General features: G+C 44.6%; 1 protein-coding gene across 1 annotated transcript; it reads right to left on the reverse strand.

Annotated features, from left to right (window-relative positions):
- Positions 1 to 15,461: 15,461 nt before the first annotated feature.
- On the reverse strand, positions 15,462 to 17,170 carry LOC120684540 (DIMBOA UDP-glucosyltransferase BX9-like). The gene is made up of 2 exons (XM_039966398.1): positions 16,635 to 17,170; positions 15,462 to 16,527 (listed from the first exon to the last, which is right to left on the reverse strand). The coding sequence occupies exons 1-2, from the start codon at positions 17,116 to 17,118 to the stop codon at positions 15,668 to 15,670; spliced, it is 1,344 nt and encodes a 447-aa protein (XP_039822332.1). The 5' UTR covers positions 17,119 to 17,170; the 3' UTR covers positions 15,462 to 15,667.
- Positions 17,171 to 21,296: the final 4,126 nt, after the last annotated feature.

A 21,296-nucleotide genomic window follows, 5' to 3' on the forward strand; every position in this document is an offset into this window, starting at 1 on the left:
TTCTCTACCATGTGTTCTTGTGTTTCCTTATGATTTGCAAGAGCATTGCCTCTACCTTGCATGGTTCAAGTTAGGCATCGACCAAATCGTGTGGTTTGGCGAAATCATTTGTCACAGGTGGCTGTTCGAGCAGTTGTTGGTGCCATCTGTTCGTCAGGTTGCACAGATCAAGTTATCCCTAGATCATACAGCGAGAAGATCGGGAAGCCCCCGCATCACATCTAGTAGGCAAATACATCTGCCAACTTTTTTGCGTGGCATCCCACCAAATACATCTGCCAACTTTTAACAACTTGATACGGAGAGCAAAAAAAATCATAATATTTAATTAGTGAATAGCGTCTCGTGTACCCACAATATTGCAAGATACCAAGATAACTTTTCAATGCTAGAAATCTTATATTTTAAAACTATAGAGTAATATGGAGTATCGATGACTATGATCAAATGACACAAAACGACATCAAGAAATTCTAAGAGGCACTCTAATAAAGCAAATAACACCCACGCAATGAGCACAATAAATCAATAAAATATGTTAGAAGCGATAGAACTAAATCTCTTATTAATAATGGGAACGTATCTAGTGCAAACCATACTCTTCGTAAAAACCCGTGCAAACCACGGCAAAAAAATCGTCTAAATTCACCAAAAAAATCTGATATGTTGATGATATGATGATACACAACCTTTTAAAATATCTTGTCCAAACTCGACTTCGTTTGTGAGATATAAAAATAATAAATTTTTAACAAATCATCTAGATAGCTTTCTGGTTTAAAATTTGTTATTTTGATATCTCACAAATGAAGTCAAGTTTCGACAAGATATTTTACAAGACTTATCATCATATCATCTACATGTGTGATTTTTTGGTGAATTTAGATGATTTTTTGCCGTAGTTTGCATGGATTTTCACGGAGTTGTGGTTTGCACCAAATATGTTCTATTATATTTACCTCATCATCTTAAATAACTTTATTTTGTAAATCTGCGAACCTAAGTCAAAATAGCTGTTTGAATTTCAACTTAGAGAGACGAGACAGTGCAAGCCCAATGTCAATCCATTTGGAAGTTTCGAAACGGTCTCTGGAGCAGAACCGGATGTTTTTTTTCTTTTTTTTATCAAAGCGGAACCGGATGGTTGCTTTGCTTTCAGCTGTATGGGGGGTATGGCCCGTATCATGGTTTCAGTATAGTTCACAAAAATACCCCTGTGGGACAATGGTTTCAGTATAGCAAGGGGCAGAAATGTAAATTTAGCAGCTGAGGAAGCTCGGGGTTTCCTCTGTTCTGCCGCCGCCACACTTCCTTCTCCGTCCCCCCCCCCCCTCCCCCTCCACCCCCCCCCCCCCCCCCCCGCGCCGGCGACGGGCAACCAGCCAACCAGGCCGCCTCCACCACGCCAAGCCTTGGCGCGTCGAGCGGGGGCCGGCCGCCTCCTATCCTCCGCCTTCTACCGGCGCTGGGTCGGCGTGGCGTGGAGATCCACCTATCCGGACTCGGATCGATTCCTTCCTGCCGGTAAGTCACCCAAATCTTGGCGCGATTCGATTTGTGTAGCTAACGGTGGTTATTGCGCCCTTGTGGCACCGATCACTTGAAATGAAATTAGCTATGTGAGATTCATTCTCTACCTTCTTGATGACCTTCATGTGTGCTGCAAGTTTGGTCATAGACATATGGGTCTGGGGGATTCTTCCATTCTGTGCCTGTGTTCTTTGTCAGTAGAGGACGGGGTCTATAGAGTGCTCCGATGGCGCGTGCACTGTTTTTTCTTCTTTCTGATGTAAAAAATGTGGATTAGCTGAAAATTTCCGGTGATCCATGGGAATTAGATACTTAGTATGATGGTTCATCAACCATCTGTCCATTTTGGTGGCTGATTGGTTGTATTTTGTAATGCTAAGGTACGAAATTTTCAGGGCAGGGTAGCCAATCAAATTCGTCCGGTTCATCATATTGCAGTTACTTTTATCTCAATATGTTGTCAGATAACTGAGGCCTGGCTAGCTCTATGTTGTTATCTTCTTGGGCCTTATTTTGTGACTGGAGATTTGTTAGTGGTTACCAAATGTTAGAAACAAAATCCATAAATTTGTAATTCATAATGCTACTAGGACTATCCTGTGATGTGCTTGCACCTATCTGTTTGGCTGTCGATTTGCCCTGCCAAACAAATATGAATATTGGTCTCAGAAACGTAAAAATGGACTATGCTTTGCTGGTCTGCTTGTAGAAGCAGGATCATCTTGTAGGTTGTTATTGTTATCTTGTAGCTTGATTGAGTTTAAGAAGTGATAGAGCAATGGCTGCACTGATTATTACTTTTATAAATTTGATTAGTTGTTGTGCCAATGAAGTCTTAATGTTTGATTTGTTGGTATGGAAAATGTTAAAATAGATGTTGGTTCACTATTTCTAAGGAGGGTTATCTGTTTTTATAGGAAAAAGGAGAATCAGGGTTACCTGGTAATTTGATATACCGGCATTTTAATACAATATGTTGCCTTCTGAATTGTCTAGTTTCCTAAGTATCTTTTTTTTTTTGGGGAATAGAATACTTTGCCTTGCATAACCACCATCCCAAACTGCAATAACATGTAAAGATAAATGGTCTGTTTGTGGTTGTGGCTTTCTCACATAAGAAAAATGTCCTCACTTTATTAATGCAAGTTAAATATTTCAGCATTTTACTTAGAGCTATTATCCATTGGTACCAGCCCACCAAGGGACTAAGAAACTATTTACACTTTATGTTAAAGAAAAGGTATTTACAATTTGACCATTTGTGTAGACCAAATAAACTTTCACCTCACCATGTAGCAGACCATCAGATTTACGGTATTTGGGATGATACTTACGAGAGAATAAGTTGTGTTGCGCCATTGAGTTGTATGGAGGAATTTTGAATATATTAATGGTGGTCTCTATTGCATACATCCAAATCTGGTCTATGCTTGGAGTTGTTTTCCTTAGTGACTGAATAATCAGTTATGACTGTTTTGATGATTACATTCATTTGTTTCGATTTCGACTCAAATGGCAATGACACAGCTGATGCAATGTATAAAGAGAGTTGGATATTCCAAATCTGTTTATACTCCTTTACCTATTGTGCATCAGAATTATTGCATTGGTCATTGTAACCACCAGTTCCTACCTCAGGTCACCACTATTGTCATGCACTGTCCGCTGTTATGGGCAACGGACTGGTCCTATTGGGCTTGTTAGGTAATATGATCGGCTTGGGTTAGGGATCTTGCTTATGCTTTAAGTAAGGCTCTCTACATAAGATGGGAGATGTATGATGTATCAATCAAACTATCAAAGGCAAGAAGAATATATCAATCTAGTTATCCTAGCCCCCTTCTCCTATCCCTGGCCTTGTGATGCGGTTGCTGCCATCAAGCAAGGTCGCGTTGTTTGGGTTCGGGGTTATCTAGATCCAAATTTGTAACACATCTGTCCCTTTTCTTCTACACCCACCTGAGGTCACGGCATGATAGTAGATATTTAGTATTTACATCTCTTTTATCTGCAGTGATCAAAGATAATAACTGGTAGAATTGTTTAGTATAAAGAAATGTTATGTTTTTATTACCTAACTGATGACATTGCTCACCTTTGTATCTTGTGATTAGGCTGGAAGAATGAGGAAGGGATTACATCCTCAAATGCAATGGATTTCATATGTTACGCAGAGTGGTAGGCTGATCAATATCATGATGACCAAGGTGAACCATACTGGCAAAGTGTACCACATGAGGGCCAAGCGTCAAATGGCTCAAAGCCTTGGCCAGATTGCAAAGTTCAAACGCCGATACGAGCAGGAAGCTGAGGAAAACAAGGACAAGTAGGGTGGTGTTTGCATGTAGCTATAGTCTCAGTAACATTATGCAGTTTTGTTAACCAAAAGTTTTAGTTAATGAACTCTGCTCAAGGAATTGTATTTTCGATGGCATTTTCTTCTGTGCTTCCATTACTGTGTTGGGTTCTATTCTACCCCCATGTTGTTGTTTCTTTTTCCATTATACAGCCTGTCTTGAGCAAATTATGGTACTTGTTCCAGCTTAAAGCCTTAAGAAAGCTGTTGACGGAATAATTTCTTCTCGAAACAACACTCATGACTCATCTCTGTTTCTGTATCATTTTAATGCTCGTGTTGATCGCTATTCTAGTCATATTAGGTAATGAGCACAACATTATGAATAGTTAGTAGTTGGTGTCATCTGGCATTTGGATTTCATTCTTACTCTACATTTCCTGTCAAACCATCTCCAAAGTCTAGGAAAGAGCAAGATATGATGCACACCTATTGATATGAGCAAGAGATTGGCTATGCAAATAATTAAAACTGGATATAGGCATTTTGTCAATGGAGACCATTTTGTCACTGATAACTGATTAGGGTAATTTGCATTGACCAATTATCTTAATGTGAAAGGTTGCCATTTCCTGAAGTCTCACAAATCAATATGAGTTGCTCTTGAATATGCGAGGTGTGTAATATATGTCCTTCTGTTAAAGTTCTACTCCCTCCATTCCAAAAAACAAGACATCCTAGAAATACTAGGACAAATTAAAAAGAAGGTAAAATGGTCAAGTTTGTCCTAATTTATTTCCCATATTTGGCACTAATTGATTCTTGCATGCACATACACTTTCTAAATAGGGTAAGATGACTTGTTTTTTGGGACAAAATTTGAATCCTAGAATAACTTGTTTTTTTTTGGGATGGAGGGAGTACTATTTATGCTCCCCTGGAAAGATCTACTGCATATTTTTTTTTCTCGAACACGCAGGAGAGCTGCGTATCATTGTATTGATAGAAGAAGAAAGGAGTCATACATAGACCCAAACACACCCAACACACCCCCTTAGCCCTTCGTTACTAATCACCTGTTAAAGATAGACACTACGACCGACCCAAACTTCTAGACCTCACCCTGGATATCAAGCAAGGTAAAGGCCCCTAGCTCCTACCAAGCTCCACAAGTGCGTTTCCTCAGAGACCAAAGAAATGGCAACAGCGACACTTGGGCTGGCCCCATTAAAAACACAATTGTTTCGGTGTCTCCAAAGGCACCAGGCACCAAGGATGACTAGAGAGTTCAGACCCTTCCTTAGATCCCCCACGACCGAAGCTTCCGCTTTTTCCCACCAATCATCAAAGGTAATGTCCTGAGGCTGAGGGGCAAGCGAGATGAGGCCAAACCTCTGGAAGAGGGAGAACCAGAATTGTCTCGAGAACACACACCCGACAAGCAAATGTTGGATATTTTCTTCCTCTTGATCGCAGAGCAAACATCTGGCTGGATGAGGGAGGCCTCGTCGAGCTAGTCTGTCGGCTGTCCAACAGCGATTATGGGCAACCAGCCACATGAAAAATCGACATTTAGGAGGAGCATGAGACTTCTAGATTCTCTCTGCAGGTTTGAAGTAAACAGCGCCCTGAAATAGGACCTCATATGCTGATTTTGCTGAATATTCTCCTGAATTAGATAACCTCCAAATATGTTTATTAGGAGTCCCCACTTGCAGTTCAACCATACTAAGGAGGTCCCAAACCTCAAGGAATTCCAATAATCCTTCCACCGAAATTACACCCTAGATATCTTCTAACCATTTTTCATTGGTCAGAGCCTCACGTACCGTTCGCTTGTTAGCCCTTCTATTGGAAACTAAATCAAACACCCGGGGTGCAAGCTCTCGTATGCTATGGCCATCTAGCCACTTGTCCTTCCAGAACCAAGTATTTGTCCCATCTCCCGCTTCAGTAATGACGGCCATGGCTATAAGACAGTCCACCTCTTTGCCAACCTGGATAGGCAGATTTGCCCAAGGTTTGTTTGGTTCTGTTTTCCTAAGCCATGGCCAACGTGCTCTCAAAGCACAATTAAGTCTTTTCAGATCCGAGATACCCAGCCCACCGAGCTCCAGATGCCTGCAGACTTTTGGCCAGGCAATTAAACAGTGGCCACCTTGTGCTTCTTTCCTTCCACGCCAAAGAAACCCTCTTCTGATCTTATCGATGGCTTTTATTGCTTAGGTCGGAAGTTCCATTGCCATAGCCACATAAATTAGCATTGCTGTCAGGACAAACTGAACCTGTACCACTCTCCCTGCTCGGGTCATGAGATCTGCCTTCCACCCCGGCAGTTGGTCTGCTATTCGGTCAATTATTGGCTGAATCTGCTCCTTAGTCAACTTCTTGATAGCAAGTGGGAGTCCTAAATATTTGCACGGGAAATTTTGCACTTCACATGGCAGCAGGTTCTGTATGGTGGCCAAGTCCTCTTCAGCACACTGTATTGCAGCACATTACTCTTCTGCACATTAGTTTTCAATCCAGATGCATCTCCAAACAGCTGAAGCAATTGTAGAGTTAGATTAATATCAGCTGCTGCCGGCCGGAGAAAAATAGCCACATCATCTGCATACAAAGAGATTCGATGCTGAATCGGTCGTGAAGAAAGTGGCTGCAATAACCCAGCTTCTGATGCTCTAATGACCATCCAATTCAGCACATCCATCAGTAGAATGAATAGCATCGGAGAAAAAGGATCCCCTTGACGAAGACCCCTCTTGTGCTGAATAAAGTCTCCTGGTGTGCCATTCAGAAGGACCTGAGTAGAGGAAGAAGCTAAAAGCCCACACACCAAGTCTCGCCATCTAGACCTGAAGCCAAGTTTCCTTAGCACCTCCAAAAGAAAAGCCCAAGAAACTGCAGTTTAAGGAGGATCCTGGGTTGTTTTTGATTGTGTAGAAACTTCACTGTTTGTTGCACCATCATAAAATTGTCTTGGATGAACCGCTTCTTAATGAAAGCGCTTTGGTTGGGCAAGACCATTTTATCAAGGCGGCCGGCAAGTCTGTTAGCCATGATTTTAGTCACCAACTTAGCAAAGCTGTGCACCAGACTTATGGGTCTAAATTCTTTCACCAGATCTGCATCTGATTTTTTAGGGAGTAGAGTGATATATGCTGAATTTAACAGCCACAAGTTCCTATCTACTGCATAATTTATCCACAATTGCCATCAATAAAAGATCATGATAGCTAGGTGATTAAATATTATGAAACTACTTCTCGTGGTGAATCTGTCAAAATCAATCTTGGTTTATTAATCCAAAAAATTCTTCATTGTAGCTAGAGATAAATATAAATAGCTTAGACTGATATAAGTTATAAAACGACATTCATTTGTTATCTGAGGGTACTGTTAGCTTCAGTAAATATCTATTGGAAGTTATATTTCCTAGAAATCAAAATGGAAGTCCTACTAATCTTACATAACGGGGCATGTCGCATTATAGCATGTGACTATTTTCCTTATGTATAAAATTTCTTTGGAAGTGCTACTTTTTTTAGGCAATGGCCCCAAGATACTTTAGGGCTTTACTAAAATAAAACAATGTACCATGTGTTTTGGCAGGTGGTCACCTTGATGTTAAGTTGATCAACAACTGAATTTTTCAATCAGAATGTGGAACCATGATGCTTACAATTCAGTTGCAGTTTTAAAATGAGATAAATTATTGGCTCCCATATCTCAACCTCCCACCGTCTTTTTTGCTTTTTAGCCCTTTTTGTAAAGATTTACACATTCAGGCCCTTTTTGAAACGATTTGCGTTTCTGGACCGTGGCGCCGAGGTTACACGTCTCGGTGCCATAGGTCATGGTGCCATAGATCTTGGCGCCGACCTCGCTGCCATTTACCCCGCCCCTCTTCCCTTTTCCGAGCGTGCCTCCATTGTTCATCATCCCTTCTCGGTTTTTCTCTCCCCCTCAACTCGCCCAACCATCTGATTCATCGTATTTGACCGTGAAAACTTTGATTTTATCCATAGATTGTCAAGAGCAAGGTATTCTCTCTCACCTCCTGAATTTGTGCGTTTTGATTTCGTATATTGTAGATGTATTTTCGAAATGTAGGATCTTAGGGTTTAGGGTTTAATTGTTGTAACATGTATTATGCAACTAGGATGCCTAGAAGGGGTAAATCGAAGAAACCTCCGGTGCGGACTGGTGATGCTTATGTCCGTTTGCCACTGCCTAGTGGAGTTCCTGTACTGATGTGCTTCTACGGTGATCCTTGCAAGGTAGATGTGTCTGTTGAAGAGGACACATATAGACAGAGATATTGGATGTGTGCCAACTATGCCTTCGATCCAACACCTCGTCAGATCCGCATTGGGTTGCTGGTTAGAATTTTTGTTTGGTCTTCATTTACTTTGACATTATTTGAAATCGTGTGTGAATATTGTGTAACAATGGATTGTTTTGTAGACCCCTCCCCCGCTCTGTGACTTTGAGCAGTGGATTGACACTGAGATCAAGGAGGAGGACAAGAGGTATATGGAGATGTGCAAGAAGTGGGAAGCAAAGCGGCTGGAGAGGGTGGAGAAGAGACGCCAGGAGGAGGCAGCAGAAAAGGAGCGGTAGGAAGAACAACAAAGGAGGCTGACAGTTGAGCGTAAGGAGGAGAGGGAGCGGAAGCTTGAGCATGTTCGCCGTGCCAAAGCAGCAATGGAGGAGAATCCAGATGCTTTGAGGAAGGGGAAGTGGCCTCGCTGCACGCAGTAGAATGCGAGTTTACCTTGGGCAACTCTAGCGAGTAATGAACTATTCTGGTCGACTGTTGTTGTGTTATCATGTAATGAACTATTAGATGTGCTGTCTTTTAATTTAGTTTGAATTATGTGGTCGTCTGTTCTTGTGTTGTGATGTACTGAACTATTCGGTGAGCTATCATGTACTTTAGTTTTAATATGTTGTCATCATTGCATGTTTGAGTATACTTTTGTGTTTTTATGGCACTTAATATGATCATTAGTATGCGAGTTAAATAGTCGACATAATCTGATGGAATTAAAAACATTCAATAGGGGACATTACATAATTAAACATAGACAACACAGAAAGTGGCATATCTGGTGACAAACTTCCATGCTGTCCCCGACATCAGGAGCCTCCAAAAGCTCATCATCTCTACCTTCAGCATAAGCACCCTCACAATCCCTGAGATCACTAAATTCAGGAACAAGTGGATCACGATTCGGATAGAAGCATCTCATTAGCTCAATATCTTCTTGACTCAATGGTGGTACAGGCCTATCATCATCTGAATCAATGGCTCTTGCTATCTCGTACGGCTCCTCATCATTCTCAATATGAACATCGACACTATTCGATGCCCGCCCGGTATTGGAGGAGGGAGGCACATGACAAACACCACCATTGTCAGTATTGTCTCCTGCAGTTGAACCACAATTAACAATGGCATTGGAAAAGTGCATTGGAATCAACAATGGCGAAAATAATGAAACATGCTACTACAACACTTACTTGGATGGTTCTGGCTCAAAGGAATCTCCATAGGTGCTGTAACAACATCTTGAGGACCCTTGTCAACCCCATGGGGGGCGGATTCTGCATCCGGGACCACATCAGTATCTGGCATATGCGTTGCATGGTCTCCGATTGGTGGAGGGTCATGAGGTGCGGGAATGTCTTGTGCTGGGGAAACCTCACGACACGGTGAACTCCAATTACGAGGGGGAGAGCATACATGAGGCTGTGGATCGGTTCTCAACTTGTGGACAACCACATCCAATCCTGGAATTTCATTGTTCTTAACCGTCTTGACAAACTTCTCCCATTGAACCTCCGACGCAATTGTGAGCAGCCGCCTATAGTAAACTTGACCCATTTTACCATACTGAAGAACCCCTTCCATTGAGACTGCTTCCTCATGTGAATTCCATTCAAGCTCACCTCGAACCCTTGCAGGCAGCTCACTAAACGTCGGCCGCGAATCGAATATCAAAGGGACCATTTTCATTCCAATAAAACCGATATTGCTAAACCGATCTAGCTTCACACTTCCTCCATGGTACATGGTGACTACATTCTCCATCTAGTTAGTATATGCACAATGCAAAAGTTATTACCAGTACGTTATCCAAAACAAGAATGACCCGACAACTACTTGTACTCAAAAATTGGTGTTCAGATAGGCAATATAAATTGCTATAATAATAATAAAGTGGTAACTACATTTCCTAAATTCATAGCTAAATTGCTTACTAGATAACTACATTGCACTAACTACATTTCCTACATTGCTAACTATATTGCACTATCTAAATTACCTCAATTGCTAACTATGTTGCACTAACTAAATTTCCTAAATTGCTACCTACCTACCTTATTTTCCTAACTAACATTGTCTAACAAATCCTACCTAATCAAAATTGAGTAAAAAAAAATTGTACCTTCAGATTGGGGGGGGGGGAGGAAGCGACGGGGGCGCTGGGGGCGGGGCCGGGTGCCGCGGCCGCCCCAAACGACGGCGATGGGGCCGAGCACCGCGGTCGGCCCCAAGACCCGGCAGCCGGGCCGAGCGCCGCGGCCGGCCCAAGCCCCGACGGCGGGCACGAGCGCTGGGGGCGGCTGGGGGAGCCCCGCGTGCTTTATGATGGTGGCCGGGGCGGGCGGACGGCGAGGGCCCTGCGGCGGCGCGGACCAACGGGGACGGGCGGTGCGGCCGGACGGCGAGAGCATGGCGGCCGAACGGCAATGACGCCGATGAAGCGAGCGGACGGGCGAGCGGATGGCAAGCTGGGCGGGCGCGACAGGTCAAAATGAAGGTGGGCCTTTATGAATCGGCCTCGGCATCAAGATCTGTGGCGCTGAGCTCGGCGCCAAGATCTGTGGCGCCGAGCTCCCTTCCACACTTGAAGCCACGCTGGACGTCTGCCAAGACCTCGGTGCCACGGTCTGTGGCGCCGAGACGTGTTACCTTAGCGCCACGGTCTGTGCCGACGACCTCCAGAGTCCAAAAACGCAAATTGTTTCAAAAAGAGCCTGAACGTGAAAATCTTTACAAAAAAGGGCTAAATTGCAAAAAAGACGGCCTCAACCTCTAACCTCTAAAACTGGACCAAGCACTAGCATGTTAGGGCGTGATTGGTTTCCTTCTGCCTGCACTATGTAAGAAAAGCCCAATAGTAATGGGTAACATCTGCCTAAGGTGATGTGCATCGGGCCCGTCACTCCTACAGCCTCACTGTTAAGGAATCAAACGTGACGGGCATTTGCCCGTCACCTATCTGACGCTATAGGCGATGGACTTCACAATAGTACATCACCTTTCATGTTGACCAGGGCCCCTCGTATGAAGTCTCCGCCCATCACCTTTGTCAAATACTGGTGATGGTTGTAGCACAATACCCGTCACCTATTCTTTGAAAATAAGTGACGAACTTAGGACAAAACACGCCACTTATAATTTTGCAAAAGTGATGGGTTGTGCTTCTAGAAGACGTCATTTGGCAAATTTTAAAGGTGACATACTCTGGTTGTCATCTGGCGAATTTTAAAGGTGATGTGCTCTGGTTGTTGACCGTCACCTTAACTATTAAAATAATATTATTAAAAAAATTCCAAAATCTGAGCGCCAAACTGACCGAGCGTGCGGCGGGAAAGAAAAAACAAGCGCACAAGATTGCGTCCGTCGTGTCTGGAATATTTTAGCCTAATTTCTTTGAGGGCGTGCTATTATTTTCTTGTGTGTTTCCAAAAACTCACACGTTAATTCATGATTTTCCTGTCAGTTTCATTTATTTGCTTGCGTGTTTTGCATACCAACAGATTAAATTATTATTTTTCTGTGTGAGACAGTTTTCCTGTGTGTTTTTTAAAAAACCGTCAAAAAGATCTTAATCATCGTTTCCAGTAGTGTCAGAATCCTTAACAGCACTCTGAGCTTCGCCCCTGAATTTGGAAGTGGTTTTCTCAAGCTGCTCATTCTGCCGGCGACGAAGGTCGCACATAAGGCCGATAGAAATGAAGCAAAAATAATATTAGAAAAATGTAATAATAGCGGCAAAAATATTAGAGGGAAAAATAGAAAAAGCAAACCTTCTGTTCAAAAGCAATGCAAGAATAAAAAAGGCTTCGATTTTCAAGATTCGAAAACCCAAGCTCGACCGAAGGAAAACAGCTATTAGCCGTGGCCTTCTCCTGGTCAGACAGTTCATCTCGGCTAATAACAAAAGAATCTACATTCAAATGTTGAGCTTCGAGATCACCAGACACTTCTGGTAATGAGAAATTTGGCATCCGCCGGTTAGGCACAATAAAGCGAAGGGGCGATAACACGCTAACACCCAGTGGGGCCGTTATTTCTCTAATATCATCTAAAGAGAAGCCAAGTGAGCCATCAGAATCGCCATCGCCAACCGTCAAAGAAGGTAACATAGACTGTGGCATAGAACAATTACCACCACCAACAGTTGGATTAACCAACGGCGGCACAATCATCTAGCCAGACGAAGCTAAAGCTGGCTAAACCGAAAAGGGAACACCTGATGACAAGAAAGAACCACGGACATCAATACTAAGGAGTAAGGACACCCGTCCTTTCTGCACAAAGCAAAGGGCAAACTATAAAGAAACAAAAGTAAGAATAATGAAATAAAAAATAAAAACATAAGCATCTAGTGCAGCGGAATGCCCCAAAGAGGCAGACGAAGCAATAGCAGCGCTAAGCGTCGTAGAGCCACGAAGAGCAATGGTAGAAAGAGATATCGCAGGAAGAGAAGGGGCTTGAGTGGGAGGAGCTTGAAGCTTCATCTTGGCCTTCTTCTTCTTGCCCAGAACACCCAAAGAACCAACGCTCGCAATGGTCGGGCATAGCCACATAAGCATGTCCGCCAGAAGGGGCAGTTCCAATAGTGGACCTCGCAACCACAGGGGCAGAAGGCAAAGCCGAAACCCTTTGTCGCTTTGAAGAGTGACAAGAATCGAAGTCACCCAAAGGCTTCGCAACACGATCCGACGAACCACTAGCGCGCCACGCTTATACCCTCGGCCAGCCATACTCTTAACCTCGTAAGGACTTCCACGAAGGTTAATAAACTGTTCAAACACCCTATTAAGGAGTTCGAAGCAAACGGCGACGCTCGCGGTGCTTACGGCTACACACAGGCCCTAAAGCAGCGGGGCAGATCTCGAGCGCACGATCAGCACAAAAATGTGCACAAAGGAAGAAAACGGATAAACACCTTAAATCAGGAAAGTATATACATTAACAAAGGAGGAAAGCATGTATATGAGCATGGAGGGTGATAAAAAACGGGTGACGAAGCTTGCCAATGCAATAACCATCAAACCTACGTACTGAAGTGCCAGTTATCAAACTTCAAGCGCAAAAGCTCGGAGCAAACATACTCTTCGCAAAGATCATGAAGGTTCACAACGCGACTAACATGACCAATAAGGTCCATTGCAAGTGAAATTGCTACAGATGAAGGAGCTTCGTAATTATTTACAATGCGAATTTCATGACCAAGGGTACCACCATAAAAGTTGGCCAACAGAAGCATAAAATGAAACCAACTCCTAGTCCAATCCCGAGATGGTGGACGGAATGAGGAATAAGAACAGAACCTTCCGAACGACCAACGAAGTCAACAACACCATACAAGGGGCTGAAAACACCTTCATCGCCCTGAATGAAGTAAACAGGATTATGAATAGCCTTGTAAAAGGCGAAGAAAAGCATGAACTTCTGGTCAATTATCCTCCGCGCGGCAAGCATAGATAAAGGATGCAACGGTACCTGTGTCCGCGGGAGTAAGCTGATAAAACTCGAGATGATATAAACAAAGCAAATCACAAAGAAAGCGACAGCTTGGAAGACAATCCCATATCAAGAAAGATAAAAAAACAAACAACCTCGCTAGAGCAAGGTTGTAGAGTCTTATCCTCAGGCAAACGGTATCGAACAACACCATCCCCTAGACAACCCTGCCTAGAATACCTTCAGAAATCATTCGGAGTGAAAGTAGAAACTGGCATCTCACAAGTAAAACGGGCCCCTGCCTTAATAAGAGAGTGAAATGCTGAAGGCCTAGCAGAGCCCTTAGTAATAGCCATCATCAACAGATGAAGCTACAGCAAATGCAAAAGAAGGGCTCTTACCAAAAGATCTATGAATCTAAACAAAGAGCTAGCGCGAGGGACACAGCAAGCGAGAACTCAATAAAAGTAAAAAGGGCAACTCGTCCTTATATAAGATGGTAAAAGGTAAACCCCAAACGGTCACACGCGACATTAAAGAGCACAAAAACAGAAAAGCCCAAAACAAAAGGCCCCAAAAGAAACAAGCCGGGCTACGCTATTGCAAAATTTGCAATTTGTTTTGCTAATATTCTGATGACCGGGGCCGCCAAGCCTCAAGGACTTTTCCATTTCCCCGAGGGGGAATCCTAAATGAAATGAGAAATTCCAAAATAAATAAATGTGAAGTAGTTACAAATGTGAAAAAAGTCAATATCTCTCTGTCTGTGTAGGTTCGGTTTGTTCTTATCGATCCATTTCTTCGAGTGTGGGTGTCCTACGCTACTTCCGTTCATGTTTACATTCTCAAAAGAAAAGAAGGCTTTCCTTGGAAAAACCAAGGACAACCCCTATCTCAGTCTCCTTTCTCTTTTCGGGAGAAGAGCTGAAAAAGATGTAGTTACCCTATGATGAGATTGAGTTCAACGGATATGAAGGATAGAAATATGCTATTTGCTGCTATTCCATCTATTTGTGCATCAAGTCCGAAGAAGATCGCTGACACTCACTACAAAACTAAATTTTCAGCTTCGAGCTATCGCAGGCGAAGCCCTCAGCTGAAAGGGGCTACTGGTGGGGAGTCAGAAGAAGCCCACCACGGACGGGCCGGATGAAACCTTGAGGAGAAGGCAAACACACTAATACACAGATGAAGTCCGGAGGCAACCAGCGGAGTCCCAAAATACCAGACCACCACAAAGGGGTTGACAAGGCAAAGTTGCCAAGCAGAGCCCTCCAAAGCCTATCACGTACCTCCAAAGGCATTCCAGAAATCGGCGAAGCACATACAAGAGAGATCAACCTAGTCCCCAAAATATCCCTTATAAAGCAGTATAAATAGCTGTAATAGAAGGATGTAACCGGCATGGACAAATGAATGCCCTAGTTTTCTATAAATATGAGGGCATTCCCCATGTAAAAACCACCCCTTCCTGGGAGAGGAGGGGAGAAATGTAATCATTCATGTATATGTATTTCACGCACTCTACAATTCAATACTTTGCTTCGACATAGAGTCGTAAAAGTATTTGTTGCGAGGCCTTTGTGTCCCAACATCGTGAGGAGTTGAATTGAATTTAAATTTGTGGGGCCTGAATCGAAGTTCCAGGATGAGATCGCTCATACGAGCCTTCTCATTGCCATGACTTCGGGTAGGCGCAACTGAATGTCGGTTTAATTCGAGTTCACAAGTGAGGGCCTTACACATGGATCTTCGAAGTGAGACACTAACCCTTCCAGTGAGCTCCAAATATGGAGACAACCTATATATATCCATCCTGATGTTCCTGATCATCCATCTCTCAAAATGTTGTGGTCAACGGCTCAAAGGTTACTGTTGTGACAATATGTCTTCGTCACTATATTTGTTCTCAGTTGCTTCAATACATACAATGTTTACTATAGTATGTGCCAATGTGCACACACCAGTAATCCAGTATGACTAGTTGCTCACAAAGTGACAATTGAAATCGATGCATTTAAGTCGTCCCCTTGTAACTCGCATAAGATTACACATCAAGTTTGCATTTGTTGCATTCAACATGTAAATGACAAGATGAATTCAACCAAATTAACAAAAGATGTGTGAGATGATCCGCCTTCACTCACACCTTTGTCTGCCATGTTCGTCAAATATTTCATTCTCTCTCTAACCTCTTCGCCTTCATTATCACCCATGAGTTTCTCAATGGCCAGATGGAGTTTCCCCCATTCTAGCTGAGTTTCCACCTCAACCTCCATTCCCACTCTCCACACGTTGCACACATACCTGGCAGTTCCCTGCTGGTCACCGATAAGAGGCCTGCATATCATTGGGACACCTCTCGACATGGCCTCGACCGTGGAGTTCCACCCGTTGTGCGTCACGAAGGCGCAAATCGCAGGATGAACTAGCACCTCCTCCTGCGGCGCCCAGTAGACGATCCGGCCTCGATCACGAATCTTCTCTTCAAGCTCGTCAGGCAGCTCGCCTGACTCAAAGCCACGAACGAGCCCCCGTCTGACGACCCAGATGAATGGGCGCTTGCTGTTAGCGAGGCCCCAGGCCAGCTCCATGAATTCATCGGTGTCGATAGGGACAAAGCTTCCAAAACTCACGTACAGCACGGAGCCCGGCTCCTGCGTGTCAAGCCAGTTGAGGCAGCCGCGGTCTTGCGGAAGGCTTGATTTGACCGGCGGTGAGAGCGTGTTGAGCGGGCCTATGGCGAACACAGGGATGGACAAGTCCTGCCGGATGACATCGAAGGTGTTGAGTATGAGGCCGGAGGACCGCCGTGCTTCGGCGACGTTGCGCTCGAGCAGGCTGTCGAATTCAGCGAGGATGCTCTTGTCGATGCGTTGCAGATCTCTCACACGGAACGGTGGCAGCTCGTCGACTGGATCGTCCTTGTGCCCCTCTGCAGTAGAAAATAAATAGCAAATAAATGAAGATACTCTTGTATCTAGTTGCTTGACACTCTTGTACCTTCAGATCTACACGTACGGTGGTTCTTTAGTTAGTTACCTTGGACAGGCAGGTAGCCCTTATCAATCAGCGTGGGGTAGGCCATGAACGTCCGGAAGCTTGCCGCGCTGCTGGTCATGAGCCCCAGCGTCGGCACGCCGAGCTTCCTCGCCGCCGCCAGCGCCGAGTACCATTGAACGTCGGCGATCACACAACAGACACCTCCAGCATCCGGCTCGGCAAGCAGCGCCGCCAGCCGGTCTTTGAAAGGCACCGCCAAGATGGCGTCCACTTCCATCAAGAGTCTGGCCACGTCCTCGGAGGACAGGAGCCCCGCCGCCACGTCGGCCGGCAAGGGCACAAAGCGGTAGTCAGCAGGGTGGTCGGCTGGGTCCGGTGCGTGATGCTCGGCGTGCATCACCGTGATCGCCAGGCCACGAGCGTGCAGAGCCGCCGCGAGGCGCAGCATGGGGCTGAGGTGACCGTGGTACGGGAACGGGAAGAGCACCACGCGGTGGCCGGCGGCTCCGCTGTTTGAGGCCATCGCTGCCTTGTCGAGGCAAACTACTCTAGACGTACTATTTGGCTTTGGTTTATTAGGACTTTGTGGTTCAAAGAGGGACACGAACTGAATGAGACGAGTTAAATAGACCGCGATGGCCTACTAATTAAGTTAGCCGGACTTGATAATAACATGTTAATTTACATTATCAGCGAGTGCACATGAAACATATACAGAGGTGCCGAGCATTTTTTAGATTAAGGAAAATCCGGCCTTTGACCAATCACAGGCGACGGTCTACAGCCAACAGACACAATAATGCAGCACGCAGGCTGCTATTAGCAAACGCTAACCCAACAAACCAAAACAAGGTTCCACAACACCAAGATCTCACCGCACTACGACCCTGGATCACACCCCAACCCACTAACAGGTCACTCTGCTTCAAACAAGAATAATATTTCCTCCATGTTCCAATATACAAAACCACTATTAACTTTTCCTGGTATTTCTTAGCTTTGACCACTATTTTTCTGTTATAATATAGTTGGAATATCTAACAGAAACATGGTATTAATTACTTAGTACTTGTAAGAAAAAATCTACCCATATGGCTTTTATATTTTGAAACTAAATATGTTTTCAAAACTGATGAGGGGCAGCAGCCCAGGATGATCCATCCTCCTCACATCAGGCTTCATGGTGGAATGCTCTATGGCAACTGCAAGTTCCTCCGAAGGTGCGTATTTTTCTGTGGCGTGCTATCAACAACTATCTGCCAACTAAAGCTGAACTGAAAGGGTGGCACATTTAAGGAGAGTTTCTACCCTGCTTGTGGTCATCCGGTGGAAGATCTATATCACATTGATGTGCAGTGCCCTCCCGCTAAGCAATTAATTCTTGAAGGTGGCGCATACAATCACAGATTCACAGGATGTAAGCTACCCGACCCGCACCCAGCATCATGGACTTGTGATCTTCTCTCAGCAAAGGTGTGCTCCCAGGCTGATGCAGCTCTCATCATTAGTGGAACTTGGTCACTGTGGAATGGAAGAAACTACAGGAAGCATGCACTACGGGATCCGACACTTTTGCTGTGTGATAGGCATCGGGCACACGGCAAAATAAATGTTTGCCGAGTGCTCAGCTTTGGCACACGGCAAATGTTACGGCAGGGTGTCGGTCGTCACAGGTCCATCTAATTTGCCGTGTGCCCGGCGTGAGGCATTCGGCAAACAATTATCTTTTTCCGTGTGTAATCGTTTACCGTGTGTAGCTCACGGCATAAAAACAATTTTGCTGTGTGTATCCTTTTTACCGTGTGTCCTTTTGCCTGGCACACAGCAAAATTGTTGTTTGCTGTGTGTTTATTTTTTACGTGTGCCGTATGGCCCAGCACATGGCAAAGATGGTCTTTGCCGTGTGCCCGACTTAATGCACACGGCAAAAAGTTAGGCACACGGCAAACCGCATGTTTCCGGTAGTGATGGACGCCAAAGCTGGAACCCCACGGCGGCCGCCCATCATATTGCTCAGATGGTTGAGGACCTAATGGCTCGTTTCATGTTGATAATAACTCTTGTGGTTCTGGTGTTGTGATCAGGGCAAGTGATGGTAGAGTGCTTACTGCTTACTGCCTCCTCTCGGTGGTACACTAACCTGTCGGACGTCCTTACTGTTGAAGCTTTGGCGGCAAGGGATGGAATGGCACTTGCAGAATAGTTGCACTGCGATAAGGTGCAGCTGGAGGTGGTAATCAAGTCGCCATCGGGGTGGGGGGGGGGGGGGGGGGGGGGGGCGTGTTAGGATCGACACAGTGCATAGATCGAGAGAATTTCTTTCTTCTTTCTTTTGTTTTGAGTACAAGAGTCCTAGATCTACAACAAATACACAGAGAGAAAGAGAATTAGAGGACCTTCGCCACCACCAGAGAAGCTCGAGCTTCCAGCCATCTCGGGCGTGCACTACTAGAAAAACACCTTATGGCACTGGGTGTCATGACCCTTAGGCACCGGTTCTATAACCGGTACCCAGAAACCGAGACCAGAAGTCTTGGTCATCAGCACCGGGTAAAAGAACCGGTGCCTAAGGCTCTCTTTTTGTTAAAAATAGTTGGCCGAGATTCGAACTCAGAATCTCTTGTCTCCCGTGCACCTTTTTTATCATCTCAGCTACACATCACTTTTGATGGGAAGATAGATATTTTCCTTTTGAAGTAACCCATGAATGAGCCTTAGGTACCGGTTGGTGTTATCAACTGGTAGCTAAGGCTCCTAAGGTACCGGTTGTTAGCACCAACCGGTACCTAAGGCTCTCCATATGTACTTGTTGACACCGTTTTTTGACACATGTCAAAGAAGGTAATTTTTGTGAAGAGAAGGTGGCCGATTTGGAAGAAACCAAAAGATGCACAGTATTGGAATCGGCCGATGGAGTCCGTCTGATGGACCAGAGGAATATGCCGTGAAGATGCTGATTTGTCCGTTCTGGTGTTCGGCCGATGGATAGTTGCCGATGAAGTCAAGGAAGGAGGAGACGATCCGGACTCTACGAGAATCTTGATAATTCAATTGTAATATTTAAAGTAGTTTATCTTTAGATTGTCTTTTCTTTTAAGTCAAGTAATATTCGCTGTAATCGGCTAGGACTTGATAGCGCTAGGCTATAAATATGGGTTGTAAGGGACCGGAAAAACTTGATACACATCCAATACAACAGACTTTACAATTCCTTTACACTTTTTCGGCGACTTCGCCTTTTTTTTCTTTTTTCGACGAGTTCTTTCAAGTTGATCAAGGACACCTCACATTCGAGCGACTTGATTTGCTGGTGAGTTTTCGTTTTACTGAGTATATTTGAACTTTAGCTACCGGGCGCATTGCTGTAGCTTCGTTCAAATCTATTCAAAAGTTATCGAGTTTATCTAGGCTTTGACTTCCGGGTGCATCGCTGTCATCTCGTCTAGATTTATTCACCAATTATCGATATCGGCGAGATTTGTAGGTTTTCCTATGCTTTTTGGCCATTATCACATCTAAAAACATACTAGATCGGCTTTAGGTTTTGGAGTAACACTTTTGTTATCTCAAGAGCTGGTTTAGATCTATTTTTAGCTCACATCATCTGAGTTACACATTTATAGCTTAGATCTTATCATACATACGCAATCGGTTGTTCAAAGCCGGTTTTGTCGTTTAGTGTATCGGCTGATCCTGCCGATGCGCTCTTTTTCTAAGTGCTTGCATTTAATATCTTTTTATCATCTATAGTATCGGCAAAGCTTGCCGATATGCCCATCAGAGAGATATTTGGAATCCCGGCCGATACGCTCCCGAATTTGACTTTGTTTTCTCCCTTGTCAATTTCAGGTCAAATTGACTGGCACGCTTAGTTGACTTTCTGTGACTCGGCGAACACTTGCCCTCGGATTCCAGTGTGTTGATTTTTGCGTCAATAGTACCGGTACTAATAGAGAGCCTTAGGTACCGGTACCAATAGAGAATCTTGATAATTCAGTACCTAAGGCTCATCCATAAGTTCCATCCACCCCAAAAGTACTGATATGAAGATCCACCGGTATCTATGCTAGCATATGTACTGGTTCATCTTTATACTAGTACTTTTAGGGTGGACCTTTGGCATGTTTTCTAGTAGTGGTGTCGTTGGAGTTGAGGGCGATAGCAGCGACGCAGGCGAACTAGGCTTGACAACGGCGGCGGCGAAGCTTCCTGTGACTCCAGCGCCCCCCTATTAGATCGGACTAGGGTTTGTGGGTGGGGTGCTTGGCGGCACGGTGAACCTCGTACCGAGCACCCCGGCCCCCACCCCTACTTATTGTAGCGCTATGCCATGGGGGCCCACCAACCAGTGAAGGGTTGGGCGCCCCCAATCAGGGTGCGAGGAGGAGTCTGAGCTGGGCTTTGCCGATGGGCAAAAGCCCAGTCCGAGATCAACACTAACATTCTCCCCCTTGATCTCACTTTACCTTTCAACTTTATACTTTATCTTTAACACTTTTAACTTTACTTGTTCCATCACAGATTAGCCCATAGAGCATGCTTCGTCATCACGATTAATTGCCAATAGATTCAACAGCTACCATACACTTTATTGTTCTGAAACAATTCTTTAACCTTTGGGCCCTATATTGTCCATGAATCACAAGCTTTCTCTTAAACCCATGCCGGCTACATGTTCACTGAACACGCTGGGTGGTAAGC

Source organism: Panicum virgatum, chromosome 8N (genome assembly GCF_016808335.1).
Source record: "Panicum virgatum strain AP13 chromosome 8N, P.virgatum_v5, whole genome shotgun sequence".
NCBI classification, from domain to species: Eukaryota; Viridiplantae; Streptophyta; class Magnoliopsida; order Poales; family Poaceae; genus Panicum; species Panicum virgatum.

Excerpts from the sequence above, each read along its gene's own strand:
- LOC120684540 (XM_039966398.1), bottom strand. The coding sequence starts at position 17,118 with ATGGCCTCAAACAGCGGAGCCGCCGGCCACCGCGTGGTGCTCTTCCCG. Across the intron at positions 16,528-16,634 it reads GGGCTACCTGCCTGTCCAAG|AGGGGCACAAGGACGATCCA; the intron begins GTAACTAACTAA and ends TTTCTACTGCAG.